Source organism: Sinocyclocheilus anshuiensis, unplaced genomic scaffold, assembly GCF_001515605.1.
Source record: "Sinocyclocheilus anshuiensis isolate Anshui unplaced genomic scaffold, SAMN03320099.WGS_v1.1 scaffold131, whole genome shotgun sequence".
Classification (NCBI taxonomy): domain Eukaryota; kingdom Metazoa; phylum Chordata; class Actinopteri; order Cypriniformes; family Cyprinidae; genus Sinocyclocheilus; species Sinocyclocheilus anshuiensis.
Genome location: NW_015548193.1, coordinates 164,497 through 184,461, shown reverse-complemented (window position 1 = coordinate 184,461; position 19,965 = coordinate 164,497). Strand labels below are relative to the sequence as shown.

Here is a 19,965-nt window from a genome sequence, read left to right as displayed (position 1 = left end):
GTCCACCTGCGATCCCCACGAGCTCATTCTCCTCCGTGCCTCAGCAGCGGCGGGTCCTGAACCACGGGAAGCAGATGGCTGCCCCTCTTTACTCGAAAAAAGGGACAAACGAGAACGGAGCTTTTTCATTGGAAACCGCTCGCAGTGCACGCAGATTGCCCCCTCGAGGACATCGCGTGCGTGCTCTTCGCCCAAACAAACAACGCATAGATCGTGTGTGTCATCGGGTGTCAAATAGCGATGACACGGATGCACACATCTTCTAAACGCTTTGCTAGTGCTCGCCATAATGAATGAAAGAGATCTCTCTTACCACGGAAATTTTTGCACGCTTCAAACAAAACAGTCAATGAAGACGAAGAAGAGGATGATGGATGATGTGTTCTCCCGGCGCCTATTTATACTATAGTCGCGCTGGTAGTGACGTCCACGCTGGTAGTGACGCCCACCCAGGGACGAAAGTTACTTTTTACTTACATTTCACTGCTGGTCATATATTCCCTATATAACCATGTATGTGACAAATAAAAAATCTTGAATCTTGAATGGCTGTCGCCGGCCAACGTGTTGTTGGTGTTTTTTCAATGTATGCTTCAGACACGGGTCACGATGAGGCGTTCCCCATAGCGACCCCTAGAGGACGCAGTTCGAAGTTCCCATGAAAGGGAACTGTATGGTGTTCTTTCTTTTGTTATTTATCATTCAAATTTTTTTTTTCATTACACAAAGACATTATATGACTTCTGAAAAATGTGCATTGTGAGTTGTATGCAGTGTTATTTTAGTATTATTTATATATTGTTGTAGTATTTTGAAATATTTTTAATTAGTTTTTATTTTTTTGTTGATACTTTTTCAGTTTTCATTTTAATTTCAAGTTGTTTTAGTAATTTTATGTTTTTGTATTTTATTTAATATTTCTGTTTAGCTTAAATTTATATATATATTAGTTTTTGTAATTTTAGTACATCAATTTAAACTTCTTTTATTTCAGTTATTTCAGTGCATTGCCAAGGTTTATATTTCAGTTTATTTCAGCTTTATTTCAATAAATTATCCTTAATAGTTTTAGTTAGTTATGTACTACAAATATGGCAATTTCTTTTCTTTTCCATTGTATGCGGGGTCAGTCATCTACTTTTGTGTTTTATGAAAGAAAAACAAGTCATATTAGCTTGGAACAGTAATTTAATGATGACTGTATTCTGTTTTTAGGGTCATCCAATTAATCTCATTAGGCCAGATTTAAATCCAGGTTGCCACATATGCCATATTCAGAGCTCATGTACACCACCGCTCACTACGGCCATATTTCCAGTTGTTTCCTAGCACGCACAAGCACATATTCATATGCTGGTTATTGCCAAGCATTACGTGACTCTTAGCAGGGACGCTAAGTGTAATGCAATGGGCGCTTTTTTATCTGCGGCGCTCAAACGTCATGACTGAATGGCTTTCGTTTGGAATATCATGCTGAACCTCTGGGGTGATTTAATGTGCTGTAACATTTATTATGGCTTTATGAATGCGGCACTCCCATGGCGAGCCCAGCTGCCAGTGTTTATGAGACTGACCTCTCACTCAACGGCGGCAGCAGCCTCCATCAGCCCGTGCCGCAGCGGCGGTTGTGGAGGAATTAAAGAGTGTTGTGGCTGAGAGATTGGATCAGGAAGTGACATAGCCGCTAGGACGTTTAATCACATCACTGCAGGGACTTATCTCAGGAGAGAGTCGGCGACTGGTGGTTCCTCTGCTGTGAGCGCTAGACATGAATGCAGAGTCTGCCGTTGCTGGAGGGTCTGGGTCACACTGTGTGTTTTTCAGAATGTGCTTTCACAGCAATCTGCCTTTTTGCCACAGTTTTATTTTTCAAATTTATGTCTCTATCCCAGCAAATTGTGTAGATGTTTATGTGGTCCAAGCACTTCTAAAGAACTGTGTAAGAGAGAATGGAACTAGTTGTCACACTTTTTACTCCCAGAAATATTTCTCAGCACAGGTTTATTATTCAGAGTTTCTGTGTAAGCACATATTGTATCTGAAGGTCTACAAAAAGCTGTCACCATTGTGCCATCATTATTGCCTACAGCTCATTAAATACATTGACATTATTTATGCATAGAATGGGTTTTAGAGCTAAAAAAAAGTCAATACAAGTACTAAACGTATTAATACGTTTTATTAGTAAATGTTATTAAAAATGTTTATATTTAATACATTTTTGGATCATTCAATGAATTCAATACTTTAGAAATGTTAATTGATTATTTTATTTTTATATTTGGAACTACATTACTGTTCAGGATTAGAATCAGTAATATTTAATTAACTAATTAATTTATAAGTTAATACTTTTATTCAGTAGGGATGCATTTAATTGATCAAAAGTGAGAGTAAAGATATTTATATTGTTACAAAGAAAATCATATTTCAAACTGTCTATTTATCAAATAATCCTTAAATCAAAAATATTAAGCAGAACTGAACACTGATAATAATCAGGAATGTTTCTTGAGCAGCAAATCAGCATATTAGAATGATTTCTGAAGGATCATGTGACACTGAAGACTGGAGTAATGATGCTGAAAATTCAGCTTTGATCACAGAAATAAATGACATTTTAACATGTATTACAGTAGACAGCAGTTTTAAATTGTAATAATATTTTACAATATTACTATTTTTGCTGTATTTTTGATCAAATAAATGCAGCCTTGGTGAGCAGAAGAGACGTAGTGTATGTGTTAGTTGTTGAGTGTCTAAACTGAGTTTGTTCACTCATTCAGAATCTTCTCTATTTCTTTTCTGTCTATTTCTCTCCCTTTTACTCTCTTTTGCAGGCTGCAGAGCAGTTAAGGAAGCTCGGAGAGGAACATTATAAGATGAAAAAAACTGAAGGTGATGGAGGAATGGAGAACTAAAAGTGTGTGACCTGTCGGTGCACCTTCTGTGTCCAACGGCCAGATAATGAGAACATAAAACTGTGAGAAACAGATGGAGCTGTAAGATGACTCATCTGTTTTAGTGCAAACAGTTTAAAATTTAAACTAACTTCGTTTTGATTTTTTTTTTTCATTCAAGTTAGAAGATAAAATTGACCCCAAAGTTTCTGTTGAGGGCCCTAAAGGCCAAACTTTGTGTGCTAGTAATTGCTTAGTTGAGAGTCAAAATGATTTTTCAGAAAAGTTTGAAATGACAAGTTTTAATCTTTGCTTGTGTGCTCTAAAATAAATGTTGAATAAAGTTCTTCCTTTTTGGCCAAATTAATTTGGCAAAGGAACCATTGAAAACATGCACATAACATGAGCTTCCATAAAATGAAAAAAAGTGTGTTTTTAAAGTGCTTGGAAACTACTGGAAAAGATTTCAACAAGTGAAAAAAAATGGTGAATTGAAGACACTCTAGCGATGCCTTAGCAACCAGACTGAATTTATAAACAATCACCTAGCAGACCCTAGAAATTGCATATCCACACATAAAACTCTCTAACAACTCCCAGGCAACTACTCAAAGCCCTAGAAATCATGTATCAACATATTAGCAACTACTCAGAACATTCCAGAAACACTCTATAAACAACCCAGAACACCCTAGCAACTACTAGCATCTACTGAAATAACACCCTAAAATATCTCAGCCAGCACTTAAAGCCACAGTATAAATTATCTTGCCTAAAACAGCCTAGAAATGACCAGCAACTTCTTTCAACTTAGCAACTGTCTAACAACTCTAACAAACTCTGCAATACACCCAAGATACCATATATCAACACATTATCAGCCATTCAGAACACTCTAGCAAATACCTAGAAACACTAACAACAACCCAGAACACCCTATCAACTACAGTACCAGAATATCATAGCAAGCATCTAAGAACATTAGCAACCATCCAGTACATAGTGGCAGTGCCCTAGCAACCACAGAGAACACTGTGCCAACTGCCTAGCAACACACTTGATACTGTCCTACCAACTATTGAACACACTAGCAGCCATCTAACAACACATTAGAACATCTTAGCCACCGCCTAAAAACACAGTTTAAACCACACAACAAACTAGACATGACCTAGCCACCACACACAACTTAGCAACTGTTTAGCAACACCTTTGGACATCTTAGCCACCACATAAAAACACAGTATAAACCACATAGCCTATAATGACCTAGACATTACCTAGCAACCACATACAACTTGGCAACTGTCTAACAACTCTCAGGCAACTATGCAAAATACCCTAGAAACCATGTATCAACACCTTTTCAACCGTTCAGAACACTCTAGAAAACACCTAGAGACACTGTAACAACAACTCAAAACACACTTGCAACTAAACTACCAGAATATCCTAGCAACTGTCTTAGCAACCATCCAGTACATCACAGCAACCACCTAGTAATGCCCTAGCAATCACTTAGAAAACTGTAACAACTGACTGGCAACATCCTAGTAACCACCGTAGCAACCACCTACTGTAAAACCTTAGAACATCTTATCCACCACTTAAAACCACAGTATAAACCACCTTGTCTAGAACAACCTAGAAATGACCTAGCAACCACATACAACTTAGCAACATTCAAACAGCTCCCAGGCAACTACAAAAACACCCTAGAAACCATATATAAACAGCTTAGCAACAACCTAGAACGTCCAAACAACTACAGTACCAGAATATCCTAGCAACCGTCTAAGAACACTAACAACCCTCCAGTACAACCATATAGAACACTGTATCAACTGCATGCAAACACCCTAGAAACCACCCTAGCAACCATCTAATACCACCTAAAAATACTCTATCAAATTAATGCCATGCCTAACAACTTAGAAATGACCTAGCTACCACCTACAACTTAGCAACTGTCTAATAACTCCTAGGTATTTATCAACACCTTAGCAACCACTTAGAGCAGCCCAGAATCAAGATGACAAGTTTTGCACAGACACGCATTTCTTCTGAAATTGTATAGTCCAGTTAAATGTTCTTTTATTCATTAATAGCAGGAACTTTCTCCAGTACATACTGGCAATTTCCAGCCTGTCTTTCTATAGCCGTTAAAACAGAAAGTGTAATTGATGGCTTCAGGGCAGCTCGCTTAATGAGGGAAATGTGTTCAGCGGATCAGTTTTCCTTTTCCTGCGCCACACCTGCCGGGCTGCAGTTCCGTTTATGCCGGCACACAAATGGCTGACATTGAGAGGCGAAACGTTTTTCTTGTCAAGCCAATTTACAGTGGCATAACAGAAGGTCTCTCTCCCACGCCAGGTGCTCCATCATTCCCTCTGTCAGTGATTCTCAGTGTACTTAAGAACGTGAGCGGGCCCAGTCTGTCTGAGGTGCCATCCATCTGTTCAGGTGTCTGTTATCATAGAGAACGAGGGGTTAGGATCGTTCAGAGCAGACGCCGGGGACGGATGAGCTCTTCAACATGCTGCGGTGAAATCATGAATCAAAAAGGAAACTAAATTTGGGTTCACTGTGCTTTTGTTGTCGTAACACTGGAAAGGAAGTTCACAGAAAATTGGCCCCTTCATATTTGGCTGCTTTTACACTGCAAGGTCTAATGCACAGATCCCACATTCTGACATTATTTTCCCTCCATCTGTTTACGTTCACTTACATAGCCGTAACAGACTGTATTTACATTCAAACCGTGCAACGCTGCACTGCCCAAATTGATATGCGCTGTGCTTTCACTGGTTCGCAAAATCAATTCTTTCAGTGCTGTCCAGTGGGCTCATGTAAATACTGATGTGTGCCGTTTGGTTTAGACAAGCACTGCTGTTTTGTTGCTCCTTTGGACCATAAATAGATCAATGGCATGATTTTTTTTTCTTTTTAAATCCAGATCAGATAGAAATTACACACAGAAACTTGAATGATCTAAAGTGAAATATTATTTGAAGACAAAGATTATTTTAATTACCCATTAAAATAATTTTTTTATTATTATTATTTAATAGAAAATAAAAACAAAGAGTGAAGCAGTTTTGTTAAACTATTATAAATATTTGAAAATTGTGCTACATGCAGGAAAAAAAAGAAATAAATTTTATCATAGCATACCATCAAGTCTATTAAAACATCACATACTTTGACCATTTAAGTTTAGGTTTAAAAATATAGTTTCTCATAAGTTGTTATTTGTAAGCAAATATTCATCATAAATATTATTTTAAAAAATTTAATATTGTGGATAATGTTTTTTTTTTGTTATGTAATATATACACATACCCATTATACACACACTACAGGTCAAAAGTTTGAAATTATTGCGATTTTTTAATGTTATTGAAAAAGGTCCCTTGTGCATTTTTTAAGATTTGTAAAATATTATTACAGTTTAAAAATATATATATATATATTTCTCATGATGCAAAGCTGAATTTTCAGAATCATTTCTCCAGTCTTCAGTGTCACATGATCCTTCAGAAGTTTAAAATGCTCACTCAATGCATTGTGGGATATAGTTAGCAGTGCCACTCCACGTAACTGTTTATTAAACATCAAATTATTTGGCTCTGATTTTGTCACATTGCATCATGAAGCATTTTTCTTTCAGTGAGGACCGAAAATGACTGGATGCCAGACACATCTGGCAAAGACTCTGAATCAGACAGTCTTTCATTTGTATAGTTTTCTTCTGCTACATTTTTATCTTTTACCTTTTTTTTAGTTCTTTGAGTGCTCAAATGTTTTCAAAGGCTGTACACTTTGAAGAAAAAAGTCCATACTGCTACTCCTGGAAAATCAACTTTTGTCACCTGTCATTTTAATTCCCTCACAGTTTCAGTCTCTTCACATTTCATAAAACTCGTGAACAAGCTGCAACTTCTGTACATGAAAAATCCACACAGAATAAGTGACAAAGCCTTGCTTGCTGTCCCGCGAAGGTTATTTGTCCTCTCCTTTAAGATTGGGTCCTTGTGCTGTCATCCGTTAACTGAGCATTCCCTCCTTCGAGCTACATCACTCCTACTTTGCTATCTTTTCCAGGCTCACAATCCTGAGCTTTTTCAAACGCTTTTATTAAAAAAAACTCCTGGTTGGCTGCTCGCCTGAGTTTGTCGATTGATATTGTTCGATCACTCTGATTGTCAAAAGAGCCCGGTTGTTGCCAGCTGCCCACTCTGAAGTTTGTGGCAAACTCCTCGCACACATCACAACAACAACCCCTTGAGGATGTTCATTTATCTTCGGCACAGTTTATAGGTCATGAATGCCATTACCAGCCGGACCTGTCTAAAATCCATAAGGAGATACGTGTTTATTAAAAAGATGTCTTGTAATCAATAGCGGTTTTTCCCCTTCGATGGAGAGCTGCTGTACGTTATCTCACCAGTGAGTGACATTGATAATAGTGGATCAATTTTGTTTTTAGGAGGCTATTTAAACAATCTATAATATCGCAGGAGGGCTAATGCATCTTAGTCAGGCTGCTCGCCTTTGACATCAAGTCAGTTACTTTTGCTGAGGGGTTTGAAATAATGTTGAAAATGGCTGTCAACAGTTTATAGAAGATGAATTGATCTCAGAATAATAGAGGATATGTGCTATATCAGATACGGGTGCTGTTGCATCACAACTTTATACAAGCACTTCCTTTCGAGTCAACATGAAATCAAAATTAAGCCTATTTACTCTCTCATTACTCGTACCTGCAGGGGTGTCATGCATGAATTATGAAACTTGGATTATGTTTTCAATGTATCCTAATGCATACCTTGCATTTTAGGCCTGATTATATACTTCTAAATGATGAACATAAGTAAGATCATATATTAATTATATTGCCTTACACTGTCGCGTTGAACATTTAAAACACTTCCAATTGGCAAGCTCCACAAACCACATACAGTATGTTATATTCGAGATTCATTTCTTCAAAATGTGTCATGTTTGCAGCCCTGATAATATTTGACCTATACATAGTGATGGAAAAAAATAGATAGAAGTAAAACGTATATTTCCATGTTTTTGCATTTGTTCGCAAAACATCTGCGTTTTCTTGCAAGTGTTGTGTTTCCCTAAGAAACTTTTCATTTGCTCAAAAAAGCATTTGCCTTTTTACACATAAGTACTGCATTCCCCCTAAAAACTTTGCATTTTGGCTTTTCTCGCAAAAGTGTTGCGCTCCTCGAGAAACATTACAGTCTCTCACAAAACATTATCCTTTGCTCGCAAAAGTATTGCGTTCCCCAGAGAAACTTTGCGTTCACTCAAGGAACATTTGCGTTTTCTTGCATTACTGCGTTCCCCCTAGAAACTTTGCATTCGCTCTCAAAACGTTTGCCTTCTCGTGCAGAAGTATTGCATTTCCCAGATAAACTTTGCGTTCGCTCACAGAATATTTGCATTGTCTTTCAAAAGTAGTGTTATCCCAAAAAACTTTGCATTTTCTCACAGAACATTTGTGTTCTCTAACAAAAGCATTGCGTTTCCCTGAGAAACTTTGCGTTTGCTTGCAAAACACTTGCATTCTCTCGCAAAAGTATTGCAATCATCAGAATAACTTTTCATTTACTGGCAACTTGCAAAACATTCAGGTTTTCTTGCGTTATTGCGTTCCCCCTAGACACTTTGCCTTTTGTTGCAAAAGTATTGCAGTCCCCCGAGAAACTGCATTTACTCACAGAACATGTGTTCTCTTGCAAAAGTATTGTGTTCCCCTGAAAAACTTATTGCATTCCCTTGAGAAACTTTGTGTTTGCTTGTAAAAGTATTTTGCATTTACTTGCAAAATATTTAAGTTCACATTCCAAACATTCAAGTTTTCTTGCATCATTGCGTTCCCCCTAGAAACTTTGCATGCAATTTTTGCAAAGTTTCTTGTGAACGCAAACATTTTGTAAATTAACGCAAAAGCATTCAAATATAATTTTTCCTCCCATCACCTTGTGCCTGTCACAGTACTGCTGCGTAGAAGCACGGAGCAAAGGAGCGAGGAGATGTACGAGAATTTTACTAACTTTAATAATCAAAAGGAAACAGGAAAACACACATAGCAAAAGTTGATATGAACAATTCCAGACAAGGGCGAACAATATACAATTCCGGACGAGGGAGAACAGAACAGGCTAGAACTCAAATAGGGCAGATAACGAGGGGCAGACATGTGATGAGGATAACTAAATGACAAGGAACACCTGGAACAAATTGGAAACAATTAGGACAGGAACGGAGAGGACCAAATAAGGGCATGGAAACACAGGGAAAACAAAACCAAAAACCATACATGTGACAGTGCCTTTATACTTACAATAATCAGGACTTCAAACTTAATTTTATAAGTTGTTTGCATTATCATAGTTTATCTCTCACAATCCAATTAAGTCAAAATGGAATTAAAGTTGTCTGCAGGCGCTGCTTCAAGGGTCTAAAAATGATATTAATATTTCTGGTAATAGATGTATCTTCTGGCCAAGTCAAACATTTGAACCCATTTCATTCAAACAGTTATTCTACAACTCAACAAATGTAAACACACACAATGCCAAATGCACTTTCATGCTTATCAGCTGGATACAGTCTGGTATTCATACAAACACTGTAATTATTTTTGGTTCCTGGCATTTGGACTTTGCTAGACTCGTACAAAATTTCCATTCCATGGAAGACTGTGTGCTCAATTTCAAGTATGAAATGACAGCGTCTTTCTCCTTGGGTATGTGTCACGAATGCATCATGTCAGTCTTGTCTCTTGTCTCATAGCACGTCCACTTGACCATAATCAGCCATTCTAGGAACATCTGTCTAAAATTGATGGAATGTTGGCAAGCGATTTCAAGTGGCATTTCAGGATTGCAGAACAGGGTGATCACCAAAATGTGTGACCCTCATCCCAACGAGATTCCTTGGAAGACAATCGTTTCTCAGTGAAATGAGTGAAGCATTAAATCTGCACCAGGTCTCCTATATGGTTGGACGGGCGATGAGCAAAACACCATGCGAGAACATGACTTATGCTATTCTTCTCATCACAAAATGCATCTGAAATCACAGTTATTGCACAATAATGGATTACGGAGTGAAAATGCGTGCTAGTTAACAAGAGGATTCTGGTGCTGTTTATTATTCCCACAGATTCAAGGTTTGGAATCTTCTGAAGTGCCTCTTGTTTTTCAGATCCTGTTGTCCTTGAAAGACTATAGTTTGGTGAACAGATGCTTGAGTATTTGTTGACTCCTACTGTGTGTGTGTGTATGTGTGCCTCTACCTGTACACACCTGCTGTAAATGAGGCAAGAAATTGAACGCTTCCCTTGGCAGAACAGTGTTGCCATTCTCCCCCTCCACACCTCCTCCTCTTCCTCATCTCTTCACTTCAGTGGCCCAGCCTGTATTGGTTACACTGTAAATGTTACCCATATTCGTCACAAAGTGAAGGAAAGCCAAGAGGACACACTGTGGAGCGTCTAATTGAGAACGAAAGGCATCCTTGAAAAGAAAATGGAGGAAAATTCCATCCTGGATGTTGTTGAATCTATATTTGAGTCATAAAAGTTTGAGAATATCTTTTAACTTAGGTTACTATTCCCATTGCGTTAAGCTGACTGCAGTACTGCTGAGTATGAGATTTACTCACAGTTGTCAGTTGTGTTTTCAATGAATCTTTGCCTCCAATGAAGTTCTGACAGTGTCAGAAAAAAGATATTGCACAGCTTTAGAAATTTAAAAATATTTTCTTTGAGCATTTAAACATGCCCTATATTTTACTGATTTTTATTTTGTGTGTGTGTGTGTGTGTGTAAAACTTGTGATGCTTCAATCTTGAAGCATCAATTTAATGTTATACCGGATGAAAGTTAATTGACTTTTTCCTCACACAAGAGATATCATATAGATTTCTGATGTCTTGGAATAGAAAACACACACACAAAAAATGTATTAAGTTTATAATCATTTTATGGTGCTCTTTCTTTCTTTCTTTCTTTCTTTCTTTCTTTCTTTCTTTCTTTCTTTCTTTCTTTCTTTTTCAATCAGCTTGTTTATAAATAAAATAAAAAATGAAATGATTGATTAAGTAATGATTAACTGATGACAGATTTAAAACTATGAAGTTCAGGCTTGGGTTAAATGATGGATTTCCTCGAATTGAGCTGAATACAGCACCATAATAATCTATGAATATATATCATATAATATAATCAAAAACCTTTGTCAAAAAAAAAAACCTTTTTCATAAATTTTTGAATATAAATATATATATCATTAGAACCAGAAAACAGATATTTTAAATTAAAATAATATTTCACAATATATCTAATGACTTCCACAAACATTAACCAGTTCTTTGAAGAGAATTGTATTTAATTATTTTTATTTTATATATTCAACCCTATTCATAATTTATATAATACACCAAGACATTTGTGGATTGATTTTCACATTCCTAATGCTGATAGTCAAAAGTCTGTGTGTGTGTGTGCGTGTGACTACCATTGCGTTTTCCCAACAAATTTGAGGACAGTGATTTGATGAGGGCTGGGACATGTTCTGCTGAAGGCCTATGAAAAACAATTCTGGCTCAGTGCCGCTTTTCAAAGATTAGAGCTTGTTTTTTCTACTTTTTTTACTTGCACACAGTGCAGTTTCCCCATCTGTTGTCTGTTCTTTGTCTTATTCCAGCACTCAATCCTGTTTATTTAAAGTAAGGTGATATCACCAGCTTAAGCGGAGTGGGAACATTCCAAAAGCTTTTACCATAAAATTCACCTGTCACGAGTATTGTGTGCTGCTTTATTGACTACATTTTACAAGCCCAGAGACTTCATATAGCAAATTAATTATGTCTTCCAGAAGACAAATAGCACTAAAGGTTTCTCTCCGTCCTCTATTAGCCTCACTGCACCATGCAAAGGGCCTTTTATGTAAAATCAAGGCTCCACCAACCCCATTATGCCCTTGTTTGTAGCATTAAAATATGTTCTGCGCAAGTACAACTAAGATTACTCCTGCACTTCATGTGCATGAAAACTCTTTTTCTGTTTGGTCAGTACAATTATGTCACAAACAAAAATAGCTCTATTCACCAACCACCACACACATTGATTTAATATGGATCAACCGTCTGTTGATTGTGGAAACGCTGAGATGGCAGTATGGGTTGGTGTCCTTCGCGAGCTGGATTCCTAACGTAACTATGGATTCTCGCAGAGTGCTGCACTTTTCCCCTCATTGTTGGATAAATAGCTCGTTAACATTGAATCCGGTTTGCCTATTTTAATTAAACACAGATTTTTCTTGTGTTGACTGTGCAAATGCTCCGTGTGATACATTATGCTGGCATGAAGCCTGTATAACCCTCGGGACTGGGTTGGACCTTTTCCTCTTTAAAAATAATAGTTTGATTTTCTGACATCATATTAGAGGGAGTGACACATAAATGCTTTTTTGACCACATGGTTCTCTTAAAGTCGATATGGTAAAAAAAAAAAACTGTTGATAAATAAAAAAAAAAAATTCACTTTCACAAAATACAAAAATTGTACAATCAAAATTGTGAATAAAACAAATGACTGAAGTATGTTTTACAAGAAAATACTATTTCAGCCTTTCTACTACAAAATGTAATGTTTATTTCAATATGATACTTTCTGTTTCTTTAATATTTTGTGAAATTTGTTAGCGATTTCTAAGCGAAAGTAGTTCCAAATTAAATCCTACACCAAGCTCTGTGAAAATTGTTGTGGTGTGCAACAATATTTGGTAGTCAAATGCAAAAATGTATATTCTGTCATGATCATTTACTTATCCTCATGTTCCAAACCGATATAACTTTATTAACTTTTATTAATTTTTAATGTAGATGGTTAACCCTTTAACACTGAACCCTATTTTGAATGTAACAGGGTTGGTTCAAAATATGTTTCAAAAGAGAAATTTCACAGGTTTATGTTATAATGTGTGATTTATTACAAGACACACTGAAACTGAGTGATACTACTAGAATGTTTTAAAATTATAAGATGAAATTCAAAACTTATTCTTTTGTGGTTGAAATACCTTTAGCTGCTAGAACTGTACAAGAAGTTTGAGTCGGAAAGTGCAAGTGAGAGGATCGATAGAAAGCAGTGGGACGACAGCAAGTGTATGATCCTGAGGGACTTCCTGATCCAGACAGAAGAATAAGTAGTGGTCATTCAGCTTGACATAAACTAGAGTAGGACAGAGGTGATAGTGTCAGTCCCAAATGACAGGAACATAAAAGGAGTCTGAGGAACAAAGAAACATGAGGAACTGAAGGAGAAGCTATTGGAAGTATGTGGCAACTCAAAGCCAAGCTACTTCCTTAGAAGCATAATTCAGACAAGTGCAGTCCAACGAACCCCCAAGCCCCCAAGTTTTGACAGAGGAACAGCCATCCAGAAATAAGTACAGAGGAGACCGGGCTTGGTGCCACACATGGAAGCTGTCACGATTGACTATTGGCCGGTTGCATAATTTGATTGGTCTGCATTAATTTGATAAAAACAATAAAAACAGAAATATTTATACAATTTAGAATAATTGTTTTCTATGTGAATATATTGTAAAATATAATTTAGGGTAAATATAGGACAGAACCCATCTTGGGTTAAATTTACCCAGCAAATTGGGTTGTTTATTTAACCCAGCATAATGGGTTGATTTAACCCAGCTGGTTAAAGCTGATGGGTTTATTCATTTTTACTATATTACTAGCTTATTTTTTACTTCATACATTAAGTAAGGTTTACAGATTAACTTAAATCCTCTAAACTTTTCTAAAATACTCCACACAACCACTGGTTTGCATGATAACTTCCTTTATTTTCCTTTATTTATCATTTACAGCATTGTTTATATCATTTTTAATAGGCTATACATATTGCCTATATTTAAACTCATTTAACAAACATTAGAACAAAAATTCAACATTAAACAGAAGTAATTAATGTGTAATCGACCAGTCTCTGTTATTCTGTTTCCATCGTAACGGCGCTGGTTCTCGTGCCCGAGCTGGAGTCATGTTCGGCGGGGAACTGCTAACGGACCGCCGCCCAGCGTTTCACTCTAGCCGAAACATGCTGTGACTCCATAACCTACCAATAAACAAACAATAAACAGCTCTGAGGACATGTTTTAACATCCAAACAAAGTATTATATTCTGTATCTTTATGAATAAAATTGTTTATTTTATGCAAAGCATCAGGCTTTTCCATCACGTGAAAAGACCGTGACACTCGTTAAAGGTGATTCACACTGGGCGCCTGTGAATTGCTCTGCATAAAATTGAACAATATACAGCACAGTAACGATTTTATAGATAAAATAAAATGTACACAAACCTGTATTTTACCGAAGAATGCATCAATTCGATGGTGCTTAAAACTGCTCGTGAAGTGAAGTCGCAAAATCCCCCCGATAAATAACTCAGCCGCTGGGTTACGTCTGACCCTGGATCTGAGTAACACTAAAACTACCCAAACACTGGGTTATGTCTGACCCGGGAGCTGCAAAACAACCCAAACACTGGGTTGTTACATTTGACCCAGGAGCTGGGTAACACAAAAACTACCCAAACACTGAAAAAATAACCCAAAGAAATGACTCAAAAGGCTCAACCCAGCACCTGGGTTAAAAAAAAGAACCCAGGATTTTTTAGAGTGTGATGTTTCGTAAATTACTCTAATATGCTGATTTGCTGCTCAACAAACACTTCTGATTATTACCAATGTTGAAAACAGTTGTGCTGCTTTATATTTGTGTAGAAACCTTGATAAACAGCATTTATTTGGAATATACATTTTTGTAACGACGTAAATGTATTTACTGTCAATTTTGATCAATTCAGTGCATCTTTGCTGAGTAAAAGTATCAATTTCTTTAAAAAAGTATGTTTTTTTCATTCCAAGACAATGCAGTATTTAGTTGTTTTTTTTCACTTTTTGTTCAACCTGTTATGACATTTTACCTTTTAAAAATAATCCTGTGATATTTCTGACATTGAATTTGAAAGACTGACACCATACAAGTTTTTCTGCACTGGCCTTCAACCCATAATGAGTTTTTATTCTTTTTACAAGACATGTATGGTTCTTGTAGGACTTATTATCTACAGGGGTTGAACAAAATAATGTGAACACCTGAGAAACAGGCAGTATTTCTTTATGAAGTTGCTTTACCACCATTTGCCTTCATTACAGCTTCCAAACGTCCTGGAATAGGTTCATACACGTTTTGAAAAGTCTCCAGTTGAATCAGAACATCTTGTTCTGTTGTTTCAGAGATGTTGGAGGAGGGAATTGTCCAGGTTTTATAATCATCACACCATCTTTTTCACATTTTATTATTGGTGTCTGTGATTAAAGTTTTAGCAGTTGTGGCTCTTTCATGAATGTTGGCTTTGTGAATTTTTCTGTGGTCAGTTTTTGAGGAAACAGGCTCTTTAAGATGGACATTGAGGTTTGCCCTCAATCATTCACTTTCAGTTGTTTGCCCACTATTATTCTCTGCCGGTGAAGTCCTGCCATGCTTTGAATACACAGTCATAATCGTAAAAGCGGTTGTTATTAAAACACCAAACATTTGGGCTGTTTAAGGCTTCCATGATTTGGTGTTCCCATTATTTTGTACCCCTGTATCTATCATTTACTTTTTTTTTTTTATTATATGTAGCATATAAGTTTCAAATCAGCTGTGATGGGTTTGAAATAATTCCTACTTTAAGAATGTACATACTTATTGGTTGCAGGAAAACAAAGTGCAAGTTAAACGTATAGACCGAAATACAAATCGAGCAAATCCTCTGCTCTGAGTCAGTGAGTGGGAGTCCATCCATTTCACATTTCTACCATTTTGTTGGCTTCCATCAGTAAGCGTGCTTTAATGATCGCCTGTAATCAGGTTTGGAACGTCCTCTTTCCTCCCATTAACATCGCATTCATTTCTGCTGGAGCATGAAATCAAGGTTATAGTAATTTTGCTCGAATCTGCAATTTATGCAGAACGAACGGGATTGAAATTATATAAATGCCAGCAAAACACCATTTCTGCAAAGTGCAACTCCCACCAAAACATTAGATCTTGTGTGGTTATCGTGTGGTTCGTTGATGAGAATTTGGCTTCCCCGTGCAAGCGCTTCAGCCCACAGTTAGGGAGCTGGTTCAGAGTTGTGCGTTGAGGGTTACTTGTTTGTTCACATCTGTCTGTGTGATTGAAGTAAGCTTAACGCATCCCTGCAAAGCGCATGCAACCAAGGGCAAACATTTTCCCAGGGGAAAGGGATTAGGTTCACCCTCACTGACATATGTGTAGCAACTAGCAATTCTGTCCATCAGCCACTCACCATTGCAAAGGGTGTAATTGTGGAACTGACGTATAATTAGGGGGCCTGTCTGTGAAGTAAGACCACATGAAATTAATTGAGTGTCGGGAAGTTTTTGCATCAAATTCAGCCCAGTGGAACTCTCTGACAACAGTGTGGGATGTATGTGTATGTGTGTGTGTGTGTGTGTGTGGGCCTGGTTGAAGGCAGGGAGGGGTTAGTGTGAGCCCCCATGAGATCATTTGGGAATTGGTACTCTAGAAAAAAGGACATTTTGTGGTTTGGGTTTAATGTGGGATTATGTTAGTCACTAAGATGCTAAGACCTCATGCAGTGTTCAAAACTTTGCAGAAAGGGTGTGGAGAGGGTGTTTTAAACGGCATAACATCTCCACATGCATTTTCTACACATACTCTTGTTATCATGTATTATTTTCATTTTTTTCCCACATGGATGAATGAATGAATTAAATGAAATTAATTTGAATTTCAAATCTTCGTGTTGTTATTTGTATATACATACAGTATGTGTCTAAAATTAATTTATAATTTTTAAAACGATTTTTTTCCAGTTGAATTAGCTTAGCATTCCTGTGACACTTTCATCTTCCAGGTTAAAACCCCTGTTGTAGAGTATAAAACATGAGAATTAGGCCTATTAATATAATGAAATTTTGTAGCAATTAACCTCACAATTTGTCCCAAACCACCATTAATTCTAAATTTGAAAGTTGCGATAAGTAGTGTAACTTTTGATTCATGATGTAGTACCATCAAAGTGTTTAGCTCGTAAGTGAAATTTCTTGAACTTTGCTGTGACTCCATAACCTGCCAATAAACAAACAATAAACAGCTCTGAGGACATGTTTTAACATCCAAACAAAGTATTATATTCTGTATCTTTATGAATAAAATTGTTTATTTTATGCAAAGCATCAGGCTTTTCCATCACGTGAAAAGACCGTGACACTCGTTAAAGGTGATTCACACTGGGCGCCTGTGAATGTATGTTGCTCTGCATAAAATGTAACTATATACAGCACAGTAACGATTTTATAGATAAAATAAAATGTACACAAACCTGTATTTTACCGAAGAATGCATCAATTCGATGGTGCTTAAAACTGCTCGTGAAGTGAAGTCGCAAAATCCCCCCGATAAATAACTCAGCCGCTGGGTTACGTCTGACCCTGGATCTGAGTAACACTAAAACTACCCAAAATTGGGTTGTTATGTCTGACCCAGGAGCTGCAAAACAACCCAAACACTGGGTTGTTACATTTGACCCAGGAGCTGGGTAACACAAAAACTACCCAAACACTGAAAAAATAACCCAAAGAAATGACTCAAAAGGCTCAACCCAGCACCTGGGTTAAAAAAAAGAACCCAGGATTTTTTAGAGTGTGATGTTTCGTAAATTACTCTAATATGCTGATTTGCTGCTCAACAAACACTTCTGATTATTACCAATGTTGAAAACAGTTGTGCTGCTTTATATTTGTGTAGAAACCTTGATAAACAGCATTTATTTGGAATATACATTTTTGTAACGACGTAAATGTATTTACTGTCAATTTTGATCAATTCAGTGCATCTTTGCTGAGTAAAAGTATCAATTTCTTTAAAAAAGTATGTTTTTTTCATTCCAAGACAATGCAGTATTTAGTTGTTTTTTTTCACTTTTTGTTCAACCTGTTATGACATTTTACCTTTTAAAAATAATCCTGTGATATTTCTGACATTGAATTTGAAAGACTGACACCATACAAGTTTTTCTGCACTGGCCTTCAACCCATAATGAGTTTTTATTCTTTTTACAAGACATGTATGGTTCTTGTAGGACTTATTATCTACAGGGGTTGAACAAAATAATGTGAACACCTGAGAAACAGGCAGTATTTCTTTATGAAGTTGCTTTACCACCATTTGCCTTCATTACAGCTTCCAAACGTCCTGGAATAGGTTCATACACGTTTTGAAAAGTCTCCAGTTGAATCAGAACATCTTGTTCTGTTGTTTCAGAGATGTTGGAGGAGGGAATTGTCCAGGTTTTATAATCATCACACCATCTTTTTCACATTTTATTATTGGTGTCTGTGATTAAAGTTTTAGCAGTTGTGGCTCTTTCATGAATGTTGGCTTTGTGAATTTTTCTGTGGTCAGTTTTTGAGGAAACAGGCTCTTTAAGATGGACATTGAGGTTTGCCCTCAATCATTCACTTTCAGTTGTTTGCCCACTATTATTCTCTGCCGGTGAAGTCCTGCCATGCTTTGAATACACAGTCATAATCGTAAAAGCGGTTGTTATTAAAACACCAAACATTTGGGCTGTTTAAGGCTTCCATGATTTGGTGTTCCCATTATTTTGTACCCCTGTATCTATCATTTACTTTTTTTTTTTTATTATATGTAGCATATAAGTTTCAAATCAGCTGTGATGGGTTTGAAATAATTCCTACTTTAAGAATGTACATACTTATTGGTTGCAGGAAAACAAAGTGCAAGTTAAACGTATAGACCGAAATACAAATCGAGCAAATCCTCTGCTCTGAGTCAGTGAGTGGGAGTCCATCCATTTCACATTTCTACCATTTTGTTGGCTTCCATCAGTAAGCGTGCTTTAATGATCGCCTGTAATCAGGTTTGGAACGTCCTCTTTCCTCCCATTAACATCGCATTCATTTCTGCTGGAGCATGAAATCAAGGTTATAGTAATTTTGCTCGAATCTGCAATTTATGCAGAACGAACGGGATTGAAATTATATAAATGCCAGCAAAACACCATTTCTGCAAAGTGCAACTCCCACCAAAACATTAGATCTTGTGTGGTTATCGTGTGGTTCGTTGATGAGAATTTGGCTTCCCCGTGCAAGCGCTTCAGCCCACAGTTAGGAAGCTGGTTCAGAGTTGTGCGTTGAGGGTTACTTGTTTGTTCACATCTGTCTGTGTGATTGAAGTAAGCTTAACGCATCCCTGCAAAGCGCATGCAACCAAGGGCAAACATTTTCCCAGGGGAAAGGGATTAGGTTCACCCTCACTGACATATGTGTAGCAACTAGCAATTCTGTCCATCAGCCACTCACCATTGCAAAGGGTGTAATTGTGGAACTGACGTATAATTAGGGGGCCTGTCTGTGAAGTAAGACCACATGAAATTAATTGAGTGTCGGGAAGTTTTTGCATCAAATTCAGCCCAGTGGAACTCTCTGACAACAGTGTGGGATGTATGTGTATGTGTGTGTGTGTGTGTGTGTGGGCCTGGTTGAAGGCAGGGAGGGGTTAGTGTGAGCCCCCATGAGATCATTTGGGAATTGGTACTCTAGAAAAAAGGACATTTTGTGGTTTGGGTTTAATGTGGGATTATGTTAGTCACTAAGATGCTAAGACCTCATGCAGTGTTCAAAACTTTGCAGAAAGGGTGTGGAGAGGGTGTTTTAAACGGCATAACATCTCCACATGCATTTTCTACACATACTCTTGTTATCATGTATTATTTTCATTTTTTTCCCACATGGATGAATGAATGAATTAAATGAAATTAATTTGAATTTCAAATCTTCGTGTTGTTATTTGTATATACATACAGTATGTGTCTAAAATTAATTTATAATTTTTAAAACGATTTTTTTCCAGTTGAATTAGCTTAGCATTCCTGTGACACTTTCATCTT

The 19,965-nt window shown here is 37.0% G+C and overlaps 1 protein-coding gene across 1 annotated transcript in view; it reads left to right on the top strand.

Annotated features, from left to right (window-relative positions):
• LOC107653127 (galactose-1-phosphate uridylyltransferase-like) overlaps nt 1-3,285 on the top strand; it is a 145,282-nt gene extending 141,997 nt beyond the window's left edge. Inside the window, exon 11 of the mRNA XM_016439763.1 lies at nt 2,841-3,285. Within this exon, the coding sequence (XP_016295249.1) occupies nt 2,841-2,921 (81 nt within the window). The 3' untranslated portion in view covers nt 2,922-3,285. The remainder of the gene's footprint in view (nt 1-2,840) is intronic.
• Nucleotides 3,286-19,965: the final 16,680 nt, after the last annotated feature.